Raw genomic sequence first — 27,722 nt, 5'->3', positions numbered from 1 at the left:
AGGGGCCTCAATCCTCACCAGCCAAAAATCTCTCTATTCTATAGCCCCTGTCCTGTCCCATGCTGCCACCCAGGGCTGTGCTGCTGGGTGCCAGGCTGGGGGGGGGGGGGGGGGCTCTCCCCAAGCACCACCCAGTTGGGGGGGGCTTTTATTTTATCATTTTGCTTAATTTCTCTCTCTAACAAGACACAAAAATCAAACCCTGTCAGGAAGAAGGTCTCTGGGCCCCACCAGCTTCCCACCCCTGTAATGCTTCCCAGGGTTAAAGAGCTGAGTGTTTGCCATGGGAAAGGGCTGCTTGGGGAGGATGAGAGGGGGAAGAAAAAGCTCATAAATATGTACCTTGGTTTTATTCATCTCTTTTAAGTCTCAGTGGAACGGACAACACGGCAATGCGCTGCAGGAGGAGAGAGCTTGTTGGGAACAGAAATAGAAATGCTTAAAGAAGTGACACAGGGAGGCTCTGAGGACCCTGAGAGCCCAACTGAGCTGCTTGGGACCCAGACATGATCCCAAAAGCACCCTGGGTACAAGAGATGCTACTGCCCAGCAGCGATTCCCTGCCAGAAGTTGGGGGTTGTTTTGCCTTTTGGTTTTTCTTCCTTTTTAATCCTTGAAGCAGTTGGGGAGTTGGGATTACAAAGGAAGGTGGATGTAGAGGGGGGTTCTCTGTGCTCCCCCCCCCCCCCAAAAAAAGGGGGAAACAGAAAATTGACAGTTCCCACAGCCAAAGTTGTGTTGGGAGAGACCAGAGACCCCACAGAGCCATTTACCAGCGTTACCATGCTGAGGGGCAGGATCCAGGCGTGGGGCCACCAGGGAAGGACAGACAACCAGCCCCAGAACGGAGCTGGAGCAGAGGGACAGCTGGATGCTTGAAGGAAAGAGAGTGACAGATAAACGAGAGTCCAGCCCTGTGCCCCCTCCTGCAGCTCCACAGCCAGGCCCAGCACTCCAGCAGTCTCTGTATCACTACCTTATTCCTCCCCCACCATCCCCTCTTTAATTTTCCTCCTTTCTTCTTTTTAAAAGGGAATTGGGGAGGGGGGGGAAACCAAACCACACACACAAAAAAAAATGTACTTTGGGACCCAGTTTCTCCCCCAGCCCTACCTGAACTTCCCCCCTCTCAAGAAGCACGGGTGGGGGGCTCATGAAACATCCTTTTTATTTCCTTCTCCCCCCACAGAGGGGTTGGTTTCATTCCTCCTACCTCCAAACAATCCCCCCCCCACACCCCTCCCTGCTCTATGCACCAGGGTGGGGGGGTTGGTGGGGTTCACTTTCGGGGTTGGTTTTCATCACTAACCAAGCATGAGAGGTTTTGGCCAGCGAGGCACCCGAGCAGGGACCCTACAGCAGGGGTGATGGGGTGCCCAGGGGCAGCCCAGCAAGGGAGCACAACAGGGAGGCGTGGCAGCGGCTGAAACGAGGAGGAGACCTTGCTCTGGCAAAGGGGAAAAAGAAAGAAAAATAAAGGGGAAAGAAAGAAAAAAACAAACCCCAAAGGAAATGGTAATAAAAGTCATGTCACTAAAGGTGGAGAGGCGAGGGAAGGGGGGGGAGAAAAGGTGAATCTCTCAGTAAGGAACCCCTCTCCCCCGTCCCCCCCGCGGAGGCACTCTGCCGGGCCCACGGTACGCCTTCCCATAGGAAGAAGGGGCCTGGGTTGGGGCACCCCAGCTGTGACCTGTTCCTGCCCCGCTGGCACCGGCCGTCCCCGGTCCCAGCTCGCCGTAGTTTTGGATTTTGGCCTCTGGGTGTAGCAGGGTGTTGTTGCTCCCCTCGGTTTTGGGGAAAGATTGGCCGACCGAGTGTATGGCGACGGGGACTCTGGCGAAGCGGAGGTCCTGGTCCCCTGGGAACTGGACAGATCCTGTGCCCTGGTAATTGCTCGTCTCCCCGAGGTGGCTCACGGAGCCCAAGAAGGTCCTGCTTTTCCCCAGAGGCTGGGCAGAGGGTTCTAGTAGCGTCTGGCCCGAATTCAGCTCCTCGGTACCAAATCCCCCCTCTGAGCCCTCAGCGCTGTAAGTCCTGGAAGGGTGGGACCTGCCGTAGTCGGGGGCCGGCGGGGCCGGGTGCTCGTGGGTGGCGTGGGCGAGCGGTTCCGCGTCTTGCTGGGACAAGAGCTGCAGCAGCGCGGCTGTCACGGCCGGGTTCAACTCCTGGGCTGCGCTGGAGAGATCAGCTTCAGACAGGGGCGGAGGCGGCGGCGGTGGTGGTCCAGGGGGTTCGGGGGGTCTCTTCTCTGGTGGGAGAATGCGAGGAGGACATGCTGTGGAAGGGTTACTTCTTTTAAACACCATCTTAAAACAGCACGTGAAACAGACATAGAACACATTGCTAAGCAGATAAAAATCCCCCCCCCAATCCCCCCAAACCCCAACCCCAGCCAGCCTACAGCCCAGGATGTGCTGGGAAGAGGCTGAGGGGTGGAAGAGCCGCTGTTCCTCCCGAGACCAACGCACACACGTTCGTTAAGGGTGTCCCCATCCTCACCCTGTCCCCCCTGCCCCTCCCACGCTCCCACCCAACAGCTGGCTTAACACATGGGCGCCCACAGAGGGAATTCCTGCTCTGGGATCAAAGGGCAACGCGGAGCAGGAGCCAGATGTGGAGCCACACGAGGCTCTGGCGCTGCGGAGGGACGCCGTGCCGCGCCGGTACCAGGCTCAGCAGCTGAGGGGTTTTGCTTTAGGAGAGAAAACCACAGGTCCAACCCCAAACCCACACACAGCAGCTCCTGGCTGCGCCTGTGGCAGCCTGAGGGAGGGGGTACACCCACTCCTGTCCCCTCTTTGCTCTGGTACATGCCCAGGGTACAACCCAAAAACCATCTCCACCCACAAACATTCATATGCAATGTACAGGATGGCCTGGAGCACGAGGAGATCTTTCTGGTGTGTCCCCCTAGCCCTCCCACCTTGGCCCCAAAGTCACAAGGATTTCCATTCCCAAAGGACCCTCCAGCATGAACAAACCCCCCCTCCACTCTCGCTGCTTCTGAGGCAGCAGGAAGAACAAGGCAGCCTGGACAGGCAGTGGGAAAGGCAAGCACAGAGCTCTGTGTGTCCCCCTCAGCCTCACAGCACCACGGCCAGAAGTGATGCTGCAGAGGGGAGGACACGGCTTCCCACACGCCCCAATCTGCTCCCAGTGCCTCACAGACCCAGCCCTGACTCCTGCAGAGCAACACAACTGCACTGACTCCATCTCACCCACCGAGAAAAGCATCGGCTGCCCGGGGAGGGGAGAGGCCACGAGCGCCTCGTTCGAACCAGATCCTCAAAATCACTTGGCAAAAGTGGTTATTAAAAAGGTCAAACTTTATTGTGAAAACCAGTAGTCTTCCAGGACCACCCCTCCACCCATATCAGTCAGTCCACTTGAAAACTAGATTGTATTTAAATCCAGAAAACAATCTTCAGGTAAATCTTAAAGCCAAGCTGATTTTTGGGGAGGGGGGACGGGGGGGGGGACGGGGGACGACAGCATATCATTTAAAATAATTATAAAACAGAGAACAATGTTATTTGATTGAATCTGCTCTACAATAGCCTAGTTATCTTCCAGTACTAGGGCAAAACAAGAGGGGAAAAAAAAAAAAAGTAGAGAGGAGGCAAAAAATAAAGAGCAGGATCACAACTGGCTTGTGGTGGGCGGGTGTGTTGAAGGCACGAGAACACAGCACGTTGAGCTACATTGCAGGAGGTGTGTACCAGGCCCAGGGAGGTGTGTACCAGGCCCAGGGAGGTGTGTACCAGGCCCAAGGAGGTGTGTACCAGGCCCAAGGAGGTCCCTGCAGAGTCCCAGCCCTACTCGGGAGGCGCTGCTACAATTTGGTGAGGTCGTCACGGGATGTTGCTAATAATCCAAGAGATCAACAGAAACAAGAGACATGGAGATATTTACACTCACCTTGGGAAGGGAAATGCCAGAGTTCACCCATAGGGTCAGGTCTTTTGAACGTGCCTTTTACTTGCTCTATGGGAAGGAGCTGTTGGGCTCAGCTTTAGGGTAAGCTGAGTTTTGGGACTCCCAAGAGGCAGCTCTACATGTGACACACTGAGGCTGGAGGCACAAGTTTCTCACATACACAGCTGCCATCATCCTTCCCTCCCAGCACTCCCCAGAACATCAGCCCCTTAAGAATCTCTCTGCATATTTTGGGGGGGGGTTTAAAGTATTTTTTGAGAGTGCTGGAAGGGAACAGTGAGAGAGGAGTCAGGATAAACAATAAGGTTGGGAAAAGTCAGCAGAGATCCAACACCCTGTGCAAAAAACTCCACCTGAACCTGATTCCAAGGGGTGTGGACTGACCCCTCCAAACTTCCCTTCAATTTTTGGGCAAACCCCCAAACCTTTATAGTCTTCACTGCCCCATTGTGAGCAGAGCACTCAGGGGTTTACACGCTTTGCAGAACAGTTCAGTGTGTTCATGTTTGGGTGTGTTAGGGCTGTTAGAGCCTCCTGAGCAGTCCAGCACCTACCACAGGGAGTGGGTATCTTTGTCAGTCTCCGAATTTGAGACCCGAGCACATTTTAACACCCAGCACCTCTCCTCCTCCTTCCCACAACCTCCCAAGCCACAGTGCACTCACTCAGAATACTTTAATTGTTCAACAAGTGTGCAGCAGCCACGATGCACAAGCCCCAGCGCTGGTTATTTACCTGTAGTCTCCTCCGGGTGTGCGGTGGGGGTTTTCCTCGCTCCCCGTTGCTCGCTGCTCTTCTCCCCATTGCTCTCCTCCATGGTGATAACAGGTTCCTGGCTCTTCATCAGCTGACTCAGCAGAACTGCCAGCACGTTCTGCATATCTCCCTGAGCGCTGGCTGTTTCTGGAGTCGCCTGCTCCTCCGGTAGCTGGGTCTCTGCAGGTGGCTCTTCTATGGCTTCCTCTGCTGCCGCTGCCGCCTGAGACTCGTGCTGCTGAGTGGTGGCTTCTGTCAGTGCGTTGATGGACTGGTTGAGAGCCTCCAGCTGCTGCTGCATCTCTGGGTTAGAGTGTACATTCAACAGCTGGGCCATCTGTGGGACGCTCAGATCGGTCTGGCTCTGCAGCAAGTTGAGTAGAACAGCCAGTTCGCTCTGGTTCAGCTGCTGGGTGATTTCTCCGAGGCCTGTGGGGGACACAAGCGGCATCACAGGAGGGTCAGGCAAAGCTGCACCACGTTGGGTTGCAATCACAACGCTGCACATACAGCTCGACACCTCCTCTCCGTGTCCCCAAGCCAGGGAAAGGCACAGAAGCTCCAGGAGGAGGATTCTAGGATGGTCTGCTTGGATTTCCACCACCAGCTTGCCCTCTCCAGACTGCCATGGGCTGTGAGCAGCACTGCAGCAGCACCCCGTGGTACTGCGCCCACACTGCACTCACCCAAAGCTACCGCTGGGTACCGCTCCCTCAGAGAGGGAGGCTTCTTCCCTGCCCCCCCTCAAAGCTCCCAACCCAACTCTAACACACCCCTGTTCCTCCAAAGCCAGCCCTGCTGAGCCCAACCTCCCCGCTCCTGGTTGGCTAACCGAGGGCATCCAAGGATCAAAGCTACACGAGCCTGAGGATGCATGAGGAAGGTGGAAACCCTGAGCTGGTCATCGAGCAGCAGCTCAGCCCCTCCCAAGGTCTCTGCAGCTCTGCCCCCATCACAAACGCTCCCCTCCTGCACTGGAGAGCAGGTTTCTCAGGATGGAGGATGGAGGAAGGGTGTGCTCCACTGACGCAGCAGAAGAAATTAGGTCAAACAGAAGGCAATTCCTCGCTGGAATCCAGCCTGGGATCAGAGAGGACTCTGTCCTGACCTGCAGGTATTCAGGTTAGTCTAAAATGCAGCTCGAGTGGCATCACCTCCCCTTGCACCAGAGCAGAGCAGAGCCTCCTGAGTGCCAAGTGACAGGGCTGTCCCTACACACTGACTCCAAGGCAAACTTTCTGGGAAGAAGGGTGCAAAGGTTTGGTTTCAGCAGCTCCACATGAAGCTCCTCTCTCTGGTAGGCAGCGAGGAACGTGCCACTCGCTTTCCTCAGCTGTTTGTTAATCCAACCACCACCTTTTGTCCATCTGCCACGTTTCATTGAACACATGGATCGTGCATTCCCTGGAGCAAGAACTGTCTTCCTCGTTACTTGTCACTACAACATTTGACACAAAGGAAGCTTCAGCCCATATCTGGATTTCCACCCCCCTTCCCTTTTTTCTCCAGAAGGCTTCTACAGAGCAGTCAGTACAACTGGGGTAGCTTTGTCTATCTCCACATTCCCAGGAGTCAGAGTACTTTCCCTCCACCACTTTCCCAGGCACCAGGAGGGTGGTCCCAGTCCTACAAATCCTTACAGCCCAGCAATCTTTTTTGCAAGTAGTAAGGCACACTTCTGCCCACCACCCTGACATCTGTTACACACCATGCTTAATCTTTGTATAATTCCACCAAATTCAGCCCATTTGCACCCCCTTTCCACCTTTCAGCCTATTGTCTGGTACTTTGCTGGCCTGAGTGACTCAAGGTCTCCTTTCATTATCTCATCACTCTGATATCATCCATCAGAACCACTAATCTAACTCCTAGACCAAATTCACTGTCAGCTCATCACCAGCCACTTCTGAAGCCCAGCCAGAACACTCTGCAGCCAAGAGTTGCCATAACATGAGGGAAAAAAAAAAGCCCCAAACCACCCCCAAAAAAAATCAGGACTGGAAGATTCTGGAAGGTTCTTTCCACAGAAATAGAGGTGTAAGAACCAGACCGGCTTGAAAGCAGACCCAGGGAGGTAACAGAGCAGGAGGAGCATTTACAGAGCAGGCTGTGCACTGACCTACTGCATCTCCAGCACCAGACTCTGCTTTGAGCTGGGCAGGCTGTGGGGGCACAGGACTGCTGTTGTTTTTCACAGTGTCTGTGCTCGTTACAGAGGTAGTTTCTTTGCGAGAAACTTTTGCTAAGGGCGGCTCCTCCACCGCGATCCCGCTTTGCCGCTGCCGCCGGCGCTTCTTGCTCCACAGCTCGTGGCAATCCTGCCAGTGGGGAAGGCTGGAAGAGAACAACACTTCACAGTGAAGAAACGTGGCAAGAAACAACCCCCCTCCCCCAACCCATTTCACCCCCACAGGAAGTTATTAGTGCCATGAGAAGCACAGATGCTCTTCTGATGGCAATCCTACTGCTAAGACAAGAAGGGGCAAGTGCTGGAGCTGGGAGAGGCAGCCTAAGTGCATGTGAATCCTTAAATCTGCACTGGGATCTCACCCCTGAGTGGACTGGCTTACAAGTCCTGATGAACCTAAGTCTGCTGAGCTTTGAGAGTCTGGGGGCTTTAAGAAAGCAGGTGTCTTTAGGAGCTCTGAAGAAAATGGGCACTTCAAGAGCTACTGCACACAAAGCAGCTAGAGCAGGGTTTATGGCCTGCTTGGTGGGAGAAGAGCGCTGCAGTGTGACACTGCTCCACAGACACTCTTCTACTTGATTAAGCAGCAGCATAAACGAGGCCCAGACTCTCCCCATGACAGAAGAGGGGGATACATGAGAGTAATACCTCATGTATTTTCCAGCAGAGTTTTAGAGCACCTTGCAGGCAAGCTGAGCTTCATAAACCCAAGCCTGCTATCAGGCAGAAAACCCACAGTGTAGGAAGAGTTATTTGCTCTGTCACAAGACAAAACACAAGGGCCAAGTTGAGAACAGAACCCAGCAATAACAACTTCATTCTGCCTGAAGAAACCAAACCCCAAGGCCAAGGTAGCAGCACCTTCCCAAAGCTCCTCAGCAGAGCCCACTGCCAGGGAGGATGCCAGCTGGAACTTACTCTGGAGGTGCCATCTTGCTGAGGTCAACATCCTTGAGGAAGTCGCTCTGCAGCGCCTGTTCCGCGGTGCAGCGCTTGCCGGGGTCCAGCGTCAGCATGTGGTCCAGCAGGTCAAGAGCAGATGAAGGAATGCTGGGTGGAGGCAGAAACACAGCTGGGTGAAGGGGATGTTCTGAACTGGGGGAGAAACCCACTTTCAAAGGTGCTTAAGGGAAATCCCTGCAGTGAAAGTGTGTTTCTATGGGATGCAGCAGCTCAGAAGACATCAGATTTGAGATATTTGTGACTGATTTTTGCCAATTTGGCTACAAATCCCACCAGGTCTCACACAGTTACAGCCTGGCCTTAGAGAGCAGCCAGCCTCAGTGCTGTGAGGACACCAGGCTCCCAGCACACGTTCTGGGTGCAGACTCTGGCTAGAAGTGTCCCTGGCCTGCAGAGGGGCAGGATCCCCTCCAGAAAGTCACCTGTGGCAGACCAGGTATTTCAAATGGGGATGGTGACCTCGTTGCAACCTTCCCCAGAGAGGAGAAGCCCTCTGGCAGAAGGCAGAAAGGGAAAGCACTGTTTTATCCTACCAGATAGGCTCCAGCCAAGGGATAGCAGGCGATTGGCCCCCCAGAACAAAGCCATAACCCCTGTGCAGCCCCTTCCCCTCTTAGCAAAACTCACAAGGAGAACTCCTCACGCAGGCGCCTTCGGTATTGCTTCTTGGGTTTCATAGTGTTGAAGTAGGGCAACTTGATGACATCCGGCCACACTGCTGGACAGGGGCTCCCACAGAGCCGGCTGAGAACCAGAAAAGCAGAGCAGAATCAGCAAGGGAACCCCACAGAGAAGAGTCACCAACCTGAGTGGAGACATCTTCTTTCTGAGCAGCTCAGCGTACCCATAACCTAGGTCTGGGCACAGGTCAAAGATCAGGTAACCCTCAGGGTTAAAAAGGAGGCAGCAGGAAGAGGAAAAACTCTTGCTTTGGGTTTACACCCAACACAATTTTCCATGTGAGACACAATTTAGGTTGAGGATTTTTGCACTCAACTAACAGCAGCAACATTTACTGAGGGCACCTGCATCAGCAGTACAGACACAGAGACCCCCAGCTCCTCACATCTGCAGGTACAGTCACTCACTGGTCCCATTTGCAGGCAGATTAGAGAAAGGGCTCTTCTAACACAGAGACTGTGTGCACAAGCAGTTTCTGCAGCACCTCTCCTCATAGGCATGCATGTGCAATGCTTTACCTGATTAATTCAAGCTGAGCCAGTTCCAGATTGGCTTGAAAAATAGGCTTCTTTGTAAACAGTTCCCCGAGGATACAGCTGGAAAGAGGAAAAGCAAGAGGTCACGACAGCAAACCCTTGGGATGATCATTGGAACACTGCAGCGTTTCTGTTGGGAAGCAGGTTTGCCTGAGGAGAGTGATTTGCATCAGGGCTTGTAGTTGAGAACTGACAAACTAACCTACGTGTACAGAGTCACCGATTCTACGCAGCTGGGAAATAACACTCAACATAGGCTGGTTCCCACGTCACCGGCTCCAGGCTTTAACTCTTTGTGGGGAAGGAGGATGCATCAATGGCACAGCAAGAAAAACAGCCAGGGATGGCATTGTCCTTCAGCCTCAGCCTGGTTTTATCTTTTACAGCTTTGCTGGGGGAGTATCTGCCAACAGCTCACTGCCTGTCGCTGCCCAGTGCAGGATACAGCCCTGTACATGTGATGTTTGTACACACACACCTTTGTACAGCTGGAAGGGAAGGAGGGGAGAACTCAGTTCTTAATGTCTGCTCCTCAGTTTTCCTACAGGAATGACAAATTGGTGCCAAAACTAGTTGTGGGCTGACGCCAGCACCCATCTCCCTGAGCTGGGCTAGCTCCTCTCCTTCAGCACAGGCCACAGACAGCAACTGGACCTCACAGAGAGTTTCCAGAAGTTATTAGCAGGGTCTGGCTTGCACAAACCTTTGCAGTTTGTATGCTAAGCTCCCCTGAAGTGTGGATGTGACAATGGGGAGCACACACTTTGGGAAATCCAGCCCCACTGCTGAATCCTTGAGTCTCTGGTTCTGAATCCCTGGGAAAACGTCCCATCTTTGTGGCTGAACTACCCAGACTCCTCCTGTTCATGAGGCTCCCTACACTACCAGAAACCTGAAATCTCTATTTTAAAGTGTTTCCTAGATTTAGCTGAAAAAAAACCCCAGGTGACAAGCAAAGCAATCTGAAGATGTTACAGAAAAACCCCTCTCTATTAGGTCATTAAAGCCATATGCTGAAGCACAGAGCAAACTTGTCACCCCTTCTGCTCTTAGTGGGCTGCTTTGGGTTTTAAAGATGCTTTTTATGCTCTCATGTGCCAATACCAAGGAAAGTCTCATTCTGGGAGTTCTCCCTGCAAGATGTAGCTGTACTCAGGTGACACACACCTCTTTCTGCAGAGCAGGGGGTTCTGAGAGCCAAGCTGGAGCAGGGTTCAAATCACAGAGTGCTGCTGGGAACAGTCTGTTCACATTCACAGCCCAAAGAGGACAGAAGACACCACCAGACACTTACCCACAGCTCCACACGTCTATGGCTGGTGTGTAACGCTCCTCACCTAGCAGCAGTTCCGGAGGTCGATACCATAATGTAATGACTTTGTTTGTGTAGGGACGGCTGGAAGGTCAGACAACAAAGACAAGCTGATGACAGGAGCCACAAACCCCTCACAAAACTGTCCTCTTTACTTCCAAACTGCAGAGTTAAGCATTCAGTAGAAGCAGCAGGCTTTCAGTGCCTCAACTCCCATAGCACCTGCCCGAGTTAAATCCCAGCTTTCACAGGTCTGCCCCAAGCAGTAGGCTGTAGGTAACCCAGACTGACAGCTCCTGACCAGCAACAGGCTGCTGTGACTGAATAGAGACTGATCTCTGAGCCAAGCAGGGTCCATGACAAGCAGACATGCTGTTTTGGTTCCTTATCAGCTGTTTTGTGTAATGAAAAGCTGTTTGTACCAGCCAGGAGGATATTTTCCCAACAGCTGGAGCTCCATTGTACCTCTTACACCAGAAATAATTCTCCAGGCAATGCCAGGACTTCCCAGTGAAGGGACTATCATGAAGAAAGGAGCCCAGCCCACCCACATGAGCCCTTTCCCCCTTTCCTCCACCCTCCTCTGCCTCACCTCTCCTCCGAGCTGTAGAGTCGGGCGAGTCCAAAATCTGCAAGTTTGATTTGCCCACTGAAAGACAAAACCCAGACACTGGTTTGAATGGGAGGGAGAGGCAAGGAAACAAGCCCCCACACACAGCCACGTGCACAGTAATTACTTGTGGATGTGCCAGTCTTAGTTTTCCAGACCCTATTTTATGCTTCAAAGAAGCAAAAAGAAAAAGCAATAGTTCAGTCTCACCCCTCTCCCAAACCTTTCCCAACAGGCCAATGTCCCAGAGACATTTTCAGGTGGATATCTGGACTCATGGACACAACTATGTGCAGTGTTATTCTCACAGGCTCAAAGTTTTCTTGTGGGACTCCAGATAAAGCCTTGAGAATTAACAGCAAATGAGTAATCATTAAGTGTTCTGTGATGAACTACGCTACTGCCAACCACTGCTGCCTGGAGAGAGGAGAGTGTTCATGGAGAGCCACTTCCTACCTTACTCCTCAGTGGTTTTGCTGCATGAAAATGCTTCCAATAAACAGCATTTTTGCCAAAAAGCAGAGACCAAGCACCCACAGAGACCCCTTCACTTCACATCAACAGGACACAGTGAACTGTGAGGAGCAGAGGGCCTCGTGTGGAGGGACTATTAAAGCAGTTCAGCCTCAAGGCAGGAGCTTCCTCAACCCAGGAAAGCTGCTGCTCAACTACAACCATCACACCACTGGTGGGAACACGCAGGGCTGTACTGAAGAGGATCAACATCTCCTGTTCCTCAACATACTTAAGGTGAGGACAACCACTGTGTGGCTCACAACTGACCCCAGAGAGCAGGAAGAGCTTGGACAGAAGTGTATCTACTCCCAGGTTACCTGTTGTTCAGTAAGATGTTGGAGCACTTGATATCTCGATGAAGGAAATTCTTTTTGTGACAATAATCCAGACCCTCCATTAACTGTTTCATGAAAGACTTGATATGGTCCTCTGAGAAATGTACCAAGCCAGATTCTAGCAGCCCCATTAGGTCATGGTCCATGTACTCAAACACAAGGTAAAAGGCACCTGGTACAGCAGAGAAATGATTTAGAGAGGAGAGACTGAGGAAAAGAAAGAATAAAAATATCTTGAATTGTTGAAACACTTTCTGCAAGCTCATGAGCTTGTGACATTCAGGGTTTACCAGGCATCCTACAAGAAATATTCTTCCTCAAGAGACAGGATGGAACTGAAAACCTAAGTAGTCCCTCTAATGCATCAAGCTGAAATACAAGTGTGCCCCCAAATAAATTCCTTTTAAGGCCTGATCAAACTTACTCACCCATCTTGGGTTTTCTTTGAAGCTTCTTGTTTAAGAGACTACTGCTACATGAGGCTTAAACTGATGCCCACATCATTCTCTTCCATGAGAGAAGCCCTCATGGAGTCTTCTCTCATGGAAAAGAAGCCCCCAAGCAAAAGCTGGTGGGATGCTCTAACACCCTTCCTTCCACAGTGGCAGGGGACAAAGTTTTCCACACTCTGAGTTTGCTGGCACTAGAAGTGAGCCTATAAAGGGTTTTAAGGCTGCTCTTCTGTGACTCTGCAGGAATGAAGTGCATCCTCTCAAGCCCACGTCTGCTCTGCAGTGCAACAGCTCATTTTAACTGGAATCTATCCCCTGATGTAAGGCCAAATCCAGACGCCAGATACGCTGGAACTGTGAGTCAAGGAGGAATGTAAAGAAGGAAATCTCCACCAGCACTGAGACTTTTAGCTTTACGCTAAGAACAGCCCAACAGGAGTTGCATCACCCGTTTGTGCAAATCAAAACCACACCCTGCAGCAATCATACCTTTGTCCTTCTTGAAATCCAGTGCATCTTGTTTGTCTGTGACAATCTCCTTCATGTTCACCACGCTGCGGTGGATGAGCTGCCGGAGGATTTTGATCTCACGGATGGCGGTGATGGGGAAACCTTCCTTCTCGTTGTCCAGTCGCACCTTCTTCAGCGCTACCAGTTCACCTGCCAGAACAAGACTGGGTCAAAGCCTCTCTGCACACACACATCCCTGCTAACAGCTCTGCCTGTTTCCAGGGGGAAGCTGAAAGCAGCTATGAGCAGAGTCAACATGCACCAGGCAAGAGCAGAGGCAGCTTTAGGTACCACCCCACTAATTTCCACGCTGCTGCCCTCTCAGAGGTTGTCACACCAACAACTCAAGGTAGGTGACACCAGTGCTGCTCCTAAGCTGCTTCAGAGGGAGGGCACACTGGTGAGCTGATCCCAGCCCTTTTTGGGAGCTCTGCTACAACCCAGCCTGGCAAAGGCACAGCTAGAAACCAAGGCACCTTGGGCCACGACCATCCGACTGTGTGCAAGCTGTACATGCAGGGGACAGGATTCCACAGGCAGAGGGGGCAGCTGGGCACTAAGCTGCAGTGCCTGTGATGCAGAGCTGCTGGTTTATCCATTTTTGGAAACACTGGATGCAAATGCCTATTCCAGGGCTGGGCCATTCCTAGCTCTACAGGTACTCATCCTTACCTGGCAGCACCGTTAGCACTGGGATGGGTTTTTTTAAGCACACCCACAGTAACAAGGCTTTCAAAAAGCAGCTTGGAACCCTTACCTGTGTCCTTGTCCTTGGCTTTGTACACCTGCCCATACGTCCCTTCTCCAATAATCCCAATGATATCAAACTTGTCCACGCAACGCTTCCCCCAGTCACTTTCCGTCTGTCTCCTTTCCCCATACCGAGGACAACAGATTCTGGAAGAGGGATGGGGACTGTTAGATACCCACATGCTCCACCTCACACACCAGCCCACATACACACACCCACTTGACCATTTTAAGCTAAACTAAACAGCAGAGGCCAGGCACCCTCATCTTCACACACCTAGCCAGGGAGTGTGCAGCAGGGCACAAGGAATTCTGCTCCATCATCTCACTAATCCAGACCCAGGTGCTGCTACACAGGAATATTATCCCTCTTACTCAGACACTGAACCACCCAGGAGCCCTCTCACCATCAGAGCTTTGCACTTCACTTAGGTGTTTATCAGCTGTGTAGGGCTAGTGAGCAATATTTCCTGGGGAAATAAGAAGTCCCTGAGGGGGAAAGACAAGCACAATAGGTGCTATGCCACCTCATTTCCAGTGGCTTTGAGGTGGCAGAAGCAGGTTGCTATAGTTTGTCTGGGCACACACTCAGCCACGAAGATTTCCACAAAGGGCTCATTGCGTAACACTTAACTGAGCGCAGCTTGGATACTAAGCCAGTATCTTTAGCTAAGGGAGACCAAAGAATTCCACTACAGTAGGACAAAAAAAAAATAAATACCAGTGTTTGGTGTCTTTTGCAGAATCACCAGGCACTGGATTTTAATTTAAAAGGAAGCACAGCCAGCACTCTGGGCAGCAAACACCAAGGGAGCTTTGCTGCTCTGACAGCTGCACACACTCTGTATTGGGGAGGCTGTGTACACCCTGCAACCTGGCTAATGCCTCAATGGCACACAAAGAAAAGGGGTTTGGCTCCTACTGGGAGGACCTAATTCCTAGAAGCACCATGAGCTCTATGTGGGGATACTCACTGGGAGGCTGCTTTGGCTGCCAGGCTACAGGCTAAAACAGAAGGTGAGAGCACTTTCAGGGTAGGTGAGGCTGGAGCATACTCCAGCAATTCCAGCCACTGAAAAGGGCCAAGGTGGAGGACAACAGAACCCAGCACAGCTTCAGCTTAGAGCCTGGACTGTGGTCTGTACTCTGTGCACGATTCACACCACCTCTTCTTCCCAAGATCAAACAGATGGGGCAAACGGCCTTCAACTGCAAGCAGCCCACGCGTGAAGCGACCCACAGGAAACAGTTCATACACCAGAGGAGAAAACCAAACACCAAAACCCCCCAGAAATATGAACTTGTGTTCTCCTCGTTTCACTTCCTTCAGAGAGAAGGCTCACAACGAGCCAGGGGACTAAAGAACTTCAAGAGGACTGAACTAATCCCAGCTAAAGCTTTACCGGTGAGGGTAAACGGTGGGGAGGGTGCTGGGTGCTGGCACAGGGAGGATGGCAGCATACACAGAAACATGGAGCTCTGGAAACCTAGGCTTTGAGCTGGGTGAAGAAAGAGAAGTCCCAACAACCCAAAAGAGAAACAATAAGGAGAAAGGCAGCCTTACTTTGGTCTCTTTTTGAACGGTTGCTGAGGTGGTGTGGCTGCCTTTGGTTCCGGGGAGTCAGGAGGAGATGGATCCCCTCCAGGGAGCTCTGGAGGGAGCGGGAGGTCCGTGAGTAAGTGCCGTGGTCTCTGCTCTCTATCTTTCTTCACAGGTTTTGGAGGAAGAATCTCTTTTGGACTAAACTCCGAAAAGTTAATACAACACAGAAGTCAGACATAACAGCCAATTCAACAAATAAAACCCCTACTGTTAGGGCTGCAGCTCTCTGTTTGAGAGCACAAAGTTAAAAGCCCGAGTTTAAGGGCCAAAATGAGCAAAGTATAAACCTTAAGTTTATACTTCAGTTTCACAATGATAATACATCAGGAGAAAAAAAGCATTAGGTTTGAGCCACTGCTAACAGAGAAACACACTGCTCCCTGCAAGTACAGCTTGCTCAATGTGCACAAATGAGTAGTTACTCTGAGTTTCCTGTTCAGGTTATCAGCCAGCACTCACTTTCCAACCTTTACTTCCTCTATTTAGTCCACTTATCATAATGAAATTAAACACTCGACTTGTTAAGGACCCCTATGAATACAGAGCCAGAATTAAATCTCTCTACATTGGTACCTTCTACCTTCTCATTGAGGACTGAAGCATAGCTCAGACTTGTGAGGGCTGCTGAGAAACCAAAAGCTGAGCTTTTTAAAGCCCAAACCAAATTACCAGTGGTTACAGAGCCTTGGGTCAGACTCCAAAGAGTCTCATTAGCAGACTCTAACTCCTGACATCTGAACAGGCAGAAGTTCTTCTCCATATAAACATCCATCTCACCAGGAAAAGAAAAAGCTGAGGAGATAGGAAACAACCTTCTGAGGTCGGTTTTTAGGGCAGCCAGCAGGAGGTTTGCTGTTTGTCAGCATCACCAGGTCCAGTGCTCCAGCACAGAGACCTCCACTTAAACGAACTGATGGAACTAGGTCATTTTCCCAATTTTTTTTTATTAGACTCTGCCTAATCTGCCTGAAAAATCTCTTGTGAAATAGTCAAGAAGCACACAAGATGAAGGAGGATATTGTTTTGGCACTGATGAGATCTTGTGAGTGGTACATCTCCTAGAAATACTGTAAGTGGGAGAGCTGCCTGGGCTGAAGCTGCTGGGAATCCTTCTGGACACACAGCTGGGTCACCTCACTGAGGCAGAGCCCATGTTAAACCTCAGGAGAGGTTCTTCAAAGCAGGATCTAGGCAGCCAGGGCACGGAGGAGCAAAAGACTTTGTTCCAAGAGAGCAGATCAACCAAGTTTTCCAGCTTTCCTAAGCATGCTCAAAGCCCTAACACCACCCAGCTCTGACAGACCCAACGCTCACAGTAACAAAAAGCTGTTGTTTATCTGACTGTCTTTAATCCACCTCTAATTGGCAACCAATTTGATCCTGATAATATTTAAATATCCAAGAGTAAGTACTAAGCTTGGGCCCTCTGACCCTGTCAAAAGGCTCAGCCTTTTTTCCCCCCTGGACACACATCAAAACCCAACTTCTCCACAGAACCTTCTCGGGGAGGTGGGTGTGGAAGGTTCACCCCACAGGTGCCTGGCCTTTCAGGAGGTCCCTTCTCTCCCTCTTCCCAAACAATTCCCATCTCCTTCCTAATCTATTTGCTCATCAGCACTAGTGCTGCTACCTGGTTACTCTAACTTCAGTTAATTTTCATTCACACATTTCCCCAGGCCTTCCTTTCCTTTCCCAGCCAAACACTCTTCAGAGATGCCTAAGCAGAAAAAAAGACAAACCCAAATGCCAAGTGCCTAACAAAGGCTCCTGGAAGCTCCTTCTCCTCCCCTACAGCATTTTAAACTACCTTAGTGCTGTGACCCATCAAGCAGATGTTCCCAGGAGCCTACAGAAGGTATCCAACATCTGGGTGCAGCATCCAACACATACAAAGTTTGCACCACTCATCCCTCAGCAGTTTTTCCCCTTCCTCCTGCTACATGAAACAACCCACAGGACACCTCGATAGCTGTGACACCTAAAAGCATTATGGACAGATGGGTGAGCACTGTGAGAGGTTACAGAGCCTGTGACTGAACGAGGTGGGGTTTGTACTGGGACTCTTCAAAGCTCATCTCAATCCCACACTTGCTGCCGCCGTGGAGCTGGAGGGTCCTCCCAGCCTCAGCACAGGAAAACAAAAGCCTGAGATAAAATTTTGCTCATCACCACAAAGGCAGCTGATAAGAGTGAGGTTCTGCAGGCAGTCAGCCCTATAGGCAACTGCCACCAGACTCAGCAAAATGAAGCAGGATTCCCCATCCTTTTATTGGGAAAAAAATCACTGCAAATCCCTTCCCCAAGCTCAGCAACCAGCCGTGTTATCACCCACACTCCTCAGCTCAGTGAGGGCAGAGGTAAAATACACTTTTATACAGCTAAGCCACACCTAGAGCTCCAGGTGTGAGTGGCTAAGAAATAAACCACAGCATTTGCAGCATGGTTGCTGTGTTTGGAAAGAAGGGAAGGCAGCAAGGAGCCCTGCTTAGGCTGGCGGTCGAGTCAGGAAACATCTGCAATACAAGCTCCTGCTCATCATGAGTAGGTTTACACCAAACAGGTACTTGCTAACAACACTGTGGAAGGGCAAGACAAACAGGCACAAGTCTAGCAGCAACAACGGAACTCTACTTCACAGTGACACCAGGACAAGCAGTCAGGATCAGTTCAATGAGTCACGTAACATACTGTGTTCACGTAAACCACGGGGTAACTGCACCAAGTCATAGCTACTGGGTAGCACACTAATGGTTCCAAACCACACTTTGCTAAGCAATAGGGTAGCTGCTACACCTTTAGTGATGGTTGGAAGGGTACAGAAGTCCTTAGGGAATTACTGGCTAAGTAGATCAAGCAGAGGAAAAAAATAATTATCAGTGATGACCTTACATTAACAGCACCAGAGCACACTGAGAGCTGGGAGAGAGAGAGCAGGTTGTTCTTCCCCATTTTAGGCATTCCACTTCCCTCTGCCCCCCAGTAAAAACCCCCACTATGGTTCTTTAGACAATTTGTGATAGAAGCTGAGACCACCATCAGCCAAGGCCCCGAGCAGCCAGAGTGACAAGGATCCAGCCTGTGTGTTGTGACTAGAAATGAGAGTGAACAGAAAGCTGAAGTAGGTGCAGTTTCACTCTTTCAAACAAGCAACACCTACTCAAGCAATAAAGACTGTATTAACTGTTCAATAATTAAGACAATATTGAAGTTAGTTCAATCATTGTCTTTTTTTTTTCCTTTAAGATGTGGGCACAGCCTGCAGGTTCAGTGCAGTTGGGATAGAAATAATGCTGGTATTGGAACTGTTAAGCCCTTTCCTGCTATTTTAAGTACAGGTTTTGGAGGAATTAAACAAAAAACTAGCTTCAAAACAAGCCTGTGCCAGGGGCTGCAACGTAAAGGGGTGCAAAACTCCAGCTCCATGCTTCATTACTGTAATAAATATGAACAAAGAGTGAGGTGAAACTTTTGCTAACCAGCACAAAAGAGCAGCCAAACCTCTCTTTCTCACCAAGACAAAAGTACCTGCACAGGACAAGAAAATTCCCCACATAAACCTGAGGAGCCCAAACCCAGGAATGGCTGTGGAACACCACACTGATCCCAGCAGCACAGCCCTCACTCAGCAGGGTAAGCTAGGAGCTGTCACACTAACTGAAAGAATCTTGTTTTTGCAATGTTTTTGCTTTTAAAATGCAAACAGGAGGCTCTCTTGTGACCTTACCTATCCAAGTCATCTTCCCCAACTAAAATAGGGGGCAGCGGAAGCGGAGGCAACGTTGAAGTTTTCAGGTGCGGAATAGCAGCCGTCACAGACACTTGTGTTTTTGTAGCGACTTGGACAGAGGGCTGAGAGTTCACCTGAGAGGATAAAGTAGACGTCCTTGGGTGGGAAGAAGATGGCAAAGACGTTGGGGCTGAAGTAGGGGCCTGAACGGGAGTCGGTTGGGATGGTGGCAAAGGCGGAACAGCAGGTGATGGAGGCAAAGGCGGCAGCGGCGGAGTTGGAGGCGGTGGGGTGGTTGTGGGCAGAGGTGGAGGAGGTGATTTTATTGAGGGCTGCGGGGGTGGAATCTCCTTCTCTGCTGCATCTGTCTCTTTTGGAGAGAGGAGGTCCTCTGCCACAGGCTTCGAGTCTTTTGTTCCCGACTGCTTGGGCTCTCTGGCTGGAGCAGGATGTTTCCTCTCCGAGTTCTCCTCTGCCTTGGCTTTCGGGGTCTCCGCAGGGGCTTTAGTCTCTGCGTTCGTATACAGTAAATTCACTAATTCAGTATCTGAAGAGGATTTTTCAGATTTAACAGTTTTGATGACCTTTTTAGCTTCTGTTCCAGGCTCCTTCAGTTCAGCTAAGCTGTTCTCCTTCCTAGACAGGAAAACAGGCGAGCCCTTTGCCTCCTTGCCATCCACCTTGGCTGCAGCCGCCGCGGCGGCCGCTCGCTCCTTCTTCTTCCTGCTGAGCTCTGCCCCCAGGCTGGAGTTGAGCGGTAGCCTGGTGGGTGAGATACTGGAATGGCGACTGCGTGACCCAGACCTCTGCTTCTTACTGTGAGATGATGAGTGTCTTGAATAGCCAGGACTTCGGCTTCGGGACTTCACAGACTTCCTGCAGAGAGAACAGGAGGAGAGGGTCAATGAAACAAAGCATCTCTCAACCTCGGAGCTACACATCAGGAGCTCTCTGAGAATAAATCAGATCGTTATTTGTCAACTCGGTTCAGAGAGTCTGCAACACCTGTCAGCTATGGGAAGGAGTTTATTGACTAAACCAGTTCAAGTCTGAGGTCATCACCCTCATCTGACGTCAGCACTACCCACACAATCATACTGTCGAGGCAGAAATGAAGGATTGAGATGGGACAAACCTCAAGGTAAAGGTGAGATCAAAGATGCACACACAGTGAAAGATGCCTTCAGTCAAGAGGATGAGCAGGCAGCTTACGGCTCCTTCCCAGTGATTAGACACAACTTTAAAGGGAACAACGGATAAAATACGACTGCTCTCATGGGAATGGCACCTCAGGAAGCATCTCACTTTGAGCTAATTTCCCCTCTCAGTTCTTTAACTATCATCAGAACTCAAATTTGCATATTGGGATTCAGGAGAAGAAAAAAACTCAGGAATTTTAATACTGTTTGAGGTATTGTCCAGGGGGTCTGTCTTACTCCAGAGTGAACGGGCTCTAAATTAGGTGAATATGCAGAAATAGGAGACCACACAAAGCCTGTGCTGTGATCCCAGCAAAGCAGGAAACATCTCCCACCGTGCAGACACGCACCGCGAGCGCAGGGCAGCCCGAGTCACGAGGCAGCAGCAGCCACACCACCCGTGTGGGGACCCAAAACAGTTAAATGGAACTGGAAACCAGTACTTCCAGTGCCCAGGTCAGGAGAACTGACAAGGCTCCACTGTGTTCTCCACTTCAGGAGGAACTAGGGTCTCCCAGGATGCTTTTGCTGTACGTGGGGTGGCTGTGATGGGTTGAGGAGCTGTGGAGCCAACAGGAAAATAAGATTCTGAGATCAGGCCCCACGAATAGAAACTTCTTGAGTCTGTTCTCAGGCTGTGATTTACTGCTCCAGACATACCCAGTTCCCTCCAAACATCCTTCCTCACTAGCTACAGACCACACTCAGTACCAAGCAGGTTTCAACACCATAGACACTGGCTTGCTAGTGAATGCAATTAACAACAAGGTCTAAACCACTTGTAGCTCTACACAAGCCAGTATTACCCCAAGACTGCACACGTTTGGAACCAAGACAGCCTAATGTAAAGCTCCTCACTGGACCCCACCAGCACCCCTGAGGATGGGCAGAGCTGGGACTGCCCCATCCCACAGTACAGAATTTAACAGAACCCTCTTCCCTCACTACTCCAAGCTCAATGTCCTCTCAGTAGTGAGTACAACCCCGCTGCCAGCACGAGGCTCAGTCACAGAACAGGAGGACTGTTCACAAGCCTTACCTTTAGGCTTACAAAATAAATACGTGTCCAAAAGGAAAAAAAAGCATCATCTTAAGTCACTCAACTACTGTCCTTGTCAACCTCTTGCTCTGCAGTGAGAATGCTGCCCCAGGTTAATGAACTAATGGCCTCAGACACAGTTTACCATTTGGACAGCAGCTCACCTGCCACATCCCAGCAGCTGGAAAAGCACTTCCATTTTCACTCTGCTCCAAGACATTTGCAGGCTAAAGAAAACATTCCTAATGAAACCTGTAGGATGTTGTTTACTGCAACCACAAATAGTTTTGGGGGGTGGCATTCCCTATTACAATTCTTTCCAGGTCAATTAAGACGCTGCAACACTCAGTTTCCTGCTCCATCTCCCACTCTTCCCCATGATTATCCCCCAACAGTTATTCCAATTCAAGTGGTTGCAGAGCAACATTCTCAGTACGTTTTCTCAGCAGATCTGACAAAGTGAAATGCTCCAAAAGCACACTCTGACCTTATTTTAACAGTGCTACACTGGAAACACAGAGACACCTGCATGGACACAAGCATGGGATGCTGCAGAAGTTGTGCTGCAGAACCAGCACTTCCAAGGGCTGGGATGAGTCCCTGACCTTCCATCAGCAGATCTACAGGCTCCTCTGCTCCACCCAGACTAAACCCACTCACTACCTCCCAGCACTCTTCCCTGCTCCACAGGGACCACTCGTGCTTCTTCCTCTTCAGCCATCTAACGATAATTACCTGTAGTTATTACACCAAGAGCTGTTGTTTTAAGCCCGTTTTCCAGCCTGGTGCTTTGTCAGACCCAAAAGCAGCACCACATCCAGCAGCTCATCTGCTCTCCCAGCCCGTTACAGGCCACTCCACAACAAATCTTACCTCTCATCATCAGACCATCAGCAGCCTCAGCACCACTACAGTGCTTACTGCAGGCACTTCCACAGCAGCACTTGCTTTTATCTCTGCTGGACAGCTCAGGAGAGATGCAGTAAAGACAGAAGATGCACAGGCAGGTTTCTGTTTTTAAAGATACTCTTCCCACTCTCTGGAAGGATCTTTTTGGGGGCTTTACCTCCAGCCAGTTTGTCAGCACTTTTACCTTTTCCATATGTTAAGGCAACACCCTACAGCTGCCTGGCTCTGCTGGGGTGAGCAGGGATGGGCTGGGGGTAATTCAGTCTCACACAGTTCTTCTTTGGGATTAAAACACTCTGGGGTGACAAATCCCCTCACTGTCTCCCTGGCACTGGAAACTAGAGACACCAACCGTGATGACTGAATTAATACAAAGTCATAAATGTTGGTGCATCTAAAAATCCAAACAGAAAAAGCATCATTAGAGTAATTTAACTGATTCCATCAGGAGATGAGAATAGTCTTTGGAGAAAGGAATGCTAGAACTCTCCAGGCCTCCCCATGCTGAGGGCAACCACAGCTACTAGTCATTAGCAGAGGTGACCCTGAGCCAAGTCTGTTGATGGAACAAAGCCCACTGCTCCCTCCTACCTCATCCACTCCCACTCCCAGGAACACCTACAGACATTGAAATAAAATACTTCAGGAGCCAGAAGTTAAGAATAAAGTACAAACCAGTGTCTGGGACACCTGACTGTGTGTGCTGTGCTCTAATCACTCAGAAAACAATCCCAAACAGAAGGCTCAAGCCTCTGCTTTATGAAAGCCCAATGACCTTTTGCCATAGCAAGGACCTGTGTAACAGTGGCCACTACTACAGCACGTGCACAGGCTCACACTCAACAGCTGCTACACACAGGACACACAGAGCACAACCCACCTGCAGCAAGCTCAGGGACTCTGCCATTTCTTTTGCTAGTTTTAGCTGCAGCGAGTTGCTGTGAGGAATGGCAAGGCACAGCTGGTATTTTCCCTACTGACCAAATCATCCTCATTTCCTCCTAAATTGAAAGCCAGTTGTTTTGCACAGCTATTTGAAATGCAAACATTCTGCCTCTTCTCCAATCTGCACGTTGATGCAGTTTCCCAACACTGAGTGTGGAGATTAAAGAAAACACAGAATGCACTAACCCCCCCCACCCATATTGTCAGTGAGTGGAAATAATTGGGTGTCCCAGAAAAGCCTGCCTTGCCTCCTCTGAAGGATTTAAGGCACAGGCAGATGTTCACTGCCTGAGTGTGCCAGTTACAGACGTTTTCTCTCCCAAAGTGTTCCTGCCCCTCTGCAGGAGCCCAGAGGAGAGATCACACGGTCAGGTGCAGAGTCAGCTGCCTGCGTTTACACACCCCTCTGCAGCAGACCAGGCTCCAGCCAGCTCCTCAGCAGAGGGGCAGCCCCACATGAGGCTTCTGCAGCAGACATCTGACCATAAACCTACACCAGCCACCTCACTGTACAGGCTGCAAGCTCAGTGGAAGAAAACCAATGATGAATTACAACCCTGAGTCTCCCTAACATACACAAAATACACTCAATTCCCTCTGTCCCCCTACTAGAATCCCTTCAGGCAAATGTTTTCTGAAGGACTGATCCCTGTTTTGTTGTTCTGCTTTAAAAGAAGTACAGCACACAGTCAGGAAGTTAACTGCCCAGAAGAGAGAGGAGTTGTAGGTTATCAACTGAAGTCAGACACTCAAAGAATTCACTACAAGCTGAGCGTAAACAGTGAGTAACCTTTGGAATCTGTTTGGGTTTTGGGGTTAGCATTTTGTCAGCTGGTCAAAGATGCTCTTAAAGAGTTTCTTACGTGGGTACATAAGTTCAGGGAAGCAGCATGAATTGCTTCAAAGCTGCTCCAGTAATTAAGATCAGGAAAAGATAACTGCTTGATTTCGAGTTAGGAGCAACTAGCCATTTCCAGAAAGAGTAACCTGTAGGTTCTCCTGGGAGGGAACAAAGCAGACCTCTCTGTACACCCACTCCAGCTTCCACATCATTTCTCCCTGGCTAGGGCTGAACATGGACACTTCAGAGGTGCCATAACACACAAGGATGTCAGGAAATAGATATATATTGCCCACTATTCTCACTCTTCCAAAAGAGTTAGTATGTCATAAGTAAAAGCAGCATCACCAGGGCAAAGAGGAGTGAGGGGAGAGAAAGACATTGAGGACTATCCCTCAGAACCTCTCGGGTGTCCCCAGAGAAGACAGGGCAGAGGAGAAGCAGCCTGAAGGAAGTTTTCACTATGGGAAATCTCAGCAGAGCAAGTAGATTTTACATAACAGCTTTCCAGTGTGCTAAAACCCAATACCCCTCTCACAGCAAGGACAAAGGCACTAGTTCAAGCCCACTACAAAGAAAGTATTCCTGAAGTTAAGAGAAAAGCTGTAGTAAGAAAGGCTGGATTCCAAAAGCCCCGAGTTCTTTAGGAACTGCTGATCTGGAGGCAGCCTCTTCCCTTGCAGCTCCTGTTTGGACCTGAGGATGCAGCACAGCTAACACAGTGCAGAGCATTTTATAGCTATTACATTCCAGGTCACATCTTAATTGCCATGGAGCTACAAGCAAAGCTTCACTGCACCCATGGTGACAACTGGAAACTCAACATGAGCTGAAGCTAGAAAAAAAAAGAAAGAGAGTCAATATTAGGCTACGTATTTGTGCATTTAACAGGATGATTGATGTGTATCTGAAATAAACCACACAACTACCTTCAGATAGTAGCTTCCTTCTGTAGCAAGTTTGCTAATTAAAGAGGGGGGAAAAGAAGGGTAAAATAATTAGCCAAAATACAGCTGGTTCCTACTTGCCCTTCCAGAACGCCCTGACTTCAGAATGGAAGCAGGAAACTCCAGGGCTGAGAAAAGAAAGTTTAGGCTAGAAAGTTGGGAGTTGGCATGAGGTCACCTCCAAGGAAAGAGCAAAGAGAAGTCAGTTCAGAAAGAGGAAAACACACTCAAAACAAGCCGCCCTCCCTAAAAGCATGATCCAGTAGTGAAAGAGATAAAGGCTTCCAGATACTGGTGCAAACATCCTCCCTGGCTGCAGGGAAACCAGGGAAGCACATTCCAGCCCGCATCAGGAGCCGCATGGCTCTGGCTCCCTTCAAGGCACAACCCTCCCCCGGAGCCTGGGCCCTTCTGCAGGGGCCACCTCCAGAGGTGGGTGTAATTTAATCCCAGGAGCTCATTCAGCCCCGGGAGCCTCTGCGCCCGAGAGCCAACATGGACGCTGCCTCCTGCCAGCCAGCCAGCCAGCCAGAGAGGTGTTTTCCCAAGTGTGAACAGGGTTTGAAAGGGAACCCCCATAAACCCCACCAAAGCCATTCCACACGGCTCCCTCCCAAACCAAGCCAGGCAGCTGGTGGAGTCTGAACCCCACCGAGACAAGGAAGAGGGGTGTGTGTGTGTGGGAGGAGGGAGGGCTCACCCTTCCCACCCAGAGCCACCCCGAAACCCCCAGACACTTCCCCATTCAGAGGAAGGCCACGCAGAGAACACGCACCTGGCGATGGGGCTTCGGCTCACGGAGCGTTTCGGGGCGAAGGGGCTGCTGGACCGCCGGCGGCTGTAGGGGCTGGGTGACCTCCCGCCGTATGAGCCGCTGCCTCTCTCGTAGCTGGAGGAGCGCCTCCTGTTATAGGGGCTGATGGACCTCTGCCGCCGGCTGTAAGGGCTGGGAGAGCGAGTGTTCGACTGGTAGGCCACGGGCTCCTTGTAAGGTGGGCTGATCGACTGCCGGCGCGAGGAGCCGCCCGGACTCTTCCTATAGGGATCATAGTTACTGGATGTGTGAGAGCGGGGTGGGCTGAGGTCGTATTCCTGGATGTAGGAGGCTCCTGAGGGGCTGTCGTCCAATTTAGGGCTGTCAGACCATTTCCTGTGAGGGCTTCGAGATCTGCGCTTCGGACTGTCCAGGGTTTTGTAGCTTTTCGGCGCATCCCTCTTCCGATGGCTTTTGCTGCGCTCTTTGTGGCTGGACTTCAGCTCCCGCTCCTTCCTGGATTTCTCCTTGTGCGCTTTGGCTGAGCGGGATTCCTTGTTGCTGCTCTTTGAGGACAGTGACTTCGGGTGCTCCTCGCTTTCGAGGAGTCTCTTGGAGGATCCCGATAGTCTCTCCTTGGTGGAGCCCGACCTGCTGGATGCTTCCAGGCTCTTTTCTAACTTCCTCTCTTTTTCCGCCTGTTTGCTCTTCATCAGCTCCCGGATCCGCTTGTGCTGGTGGTGCCGGTGCTTCTGCATCCTCTCGCTCCTGTCCCCTCTCCTCTCCTCGTTCTCCCTCCTGTCCAGCTTGAGGGCCACATCATCCGAGAAGGTATCCGAATCCGAACTGATGTCATCGTACTCCACCAGCGGCTTGATCATCGCGCCCAAGGGTGCTGCCGTGTCCTGGGCTGCCAGCGGCGACTCCTTGGAGTGCCTGGACTTGTGTCTCTTGTGCCTGGAGGCCAGCCGGTGCCTCTCCTTGCTGTTCGAACTCCCGCTGCCAGGCGCGTGCTGCGAGGACCCCCCGCCGCCCCCATCCTTCTTGCCCCCATGTCTCTCCGGATTTGGCATTCCTCCTCCACTGTGCTCAAGAGAGCGGAGGAGGAGGGGGGGGGAAAGCCTCCAAAACCCCCGAACTTCAAACTTCCTCAGCGCCCCGCTCCCCGCACCATTCACACCCCAGGCCTCGGGCCTCCCTGCCGCCAACACACACCCCCCCCCCCTACTCCTACATGGGGAGCGGGGCAGGGAGCGCGGCCCCGCGGCGGCTCAAGGCCCCGGAGGAGGCGGAAAGGGAGGTGGGGGTGGGAAACGGGGCAGGCCGGGCGGGAACCGGGAAGGGACGGGGGGGGGAAAGGGCTCCGGCCTCACCGCCTCATCCGAAGGGCCCAGGCCCGGAGGGCAGCGCCGCGGCGGGGGCGCCCCGGGAAGGCGGGGCCTGGGCCCGCGATCCCTCCCCGCTCCCTCAGCACCGGGAGTCGGCGGGTTCCTTCAACCGGAAGGCCCAAAGGGGAGCCGCTACCGCCCGTCAAACCCCCCCACCCACCCCCCCCCGTCGCCCAGGTCCCTGTCCGGCCCGGCCCGGCCCTGCCCTCCGCGCTCCCGCCGCCCCCCCGCTCACTTCCCAAAGCGAAACGGCTCCGCGTCCAACGGCGGGGATGGGGGGGGTGGGGAAGGGAGGGGGGGGGGAAAGGAGGTGGTGTTAGCCCGCCAGCTCTCGCGAGACCCCGAGAGCGCTCGCGAGAACGCCGCCGCCCGGCTCGCCGATCGCGCGAGACTTCGAGGAAAGAGGAGGGAGGGAAGAAGGCTGAGCGCTCTCGTCCTCTCGCGAGAGTTCGAGCGTGCGCGCGCGCGCCCCGCGCCAGGCGCCTTCGTGAGGCGTTTTATCGGTGGTGGAGGAGGCGGCGGGAGGGGACAGCGGAGGGAACCTCCTCCCCTCTCCTCCTCGCCTCGGTGCCTCAACAAATCCCTACCAGGCAGCCCCGGCGGCGGGTGGGGCCACGAGGCCTGGTCCTTGGCCCCTCACGGGTTGAGGGGTTTTTTTGTGCTTTTAAAGCGTTTTGATGTTTGTTCACCGGCCACTCGTTGGGTTTACGTGTGTGTGTGGGGGGAAAGTCACCGGAGCGCTGCGTTTTAACTACCGCCGGTAACCGGGAATAGCCCCGTGTGTGTCTATTCTCCCCCCCCCCGTGCGCTCTGAGGCACCGAGAT

At 51.6% G+C, this 27,722-nt stretch overlaps 1 protein-coding gene across 2 annotated transcripts; it reads right to left on the bottom strand.

Moving 5' to 3' along the window:
• Nucleotides 1–16: 16 nt before the first annotated feature.
• CDK12 (cyclin dependent kinase 12) lies at nucleotides 17–26,582 on the bottom strand (the record flags this gene model as incomplete). Of its 2 annotated transcripts, none has more annotated exons than XM_084275672.1 (14): nucleotides 17–2,275; nucleotides 4,672–5,121; nucleotides 6,812–7,026; nucleotides 7,799–7,930; nucleotides 8,471–8,587; nucleotides 9,043–9,120; nucleotides 10,355–10,456; nucleotides 10,965–11,021; nucleotides 11,816–12,005; nucleotides 12,775–12,945; nucleotides 13,553–13,692; nucleotides 15,110–15,286; nucleotides 18,873–19,751; nucleotides 25,531–26,582. In XM_084275672.1, 14 exons carry the CDS (start codon nucleotides 26,580–26,582, stop codon nucleotides 1,581–1,583), a joined length of 4,455 nt encoding a protein of 1,484 aa, XP_084131798.1. In that variant the 3' UTR covers nucleotides 17–1,580. The 2 variants fall into 2 exon arrangements, with proteins under 2 accessions (XP_084131798.1, XP_084131799.1); XM_084275673.1 differs by having other exon boundaries at nucleotides 17–2,248.
• Between the last annotated feature and the right edge of the window lie 1,140 nt (nucleotides 26,583–27,722).

This window comes from Gallinula chloropus, assembly GCF_964237585.1.
Source record: "Gallinula chloropus genome assembly, chromosome: 26".
Classification (NCBI taxonomy): Eukaryota; Metazoa; Chordata; class Aves; order Gruiformes; family Rallidae; genus Gallinula; species Gallinula chloropus.
This window is presented reverse-complemented; position numbering and strand designations above follow the sequence as displayed.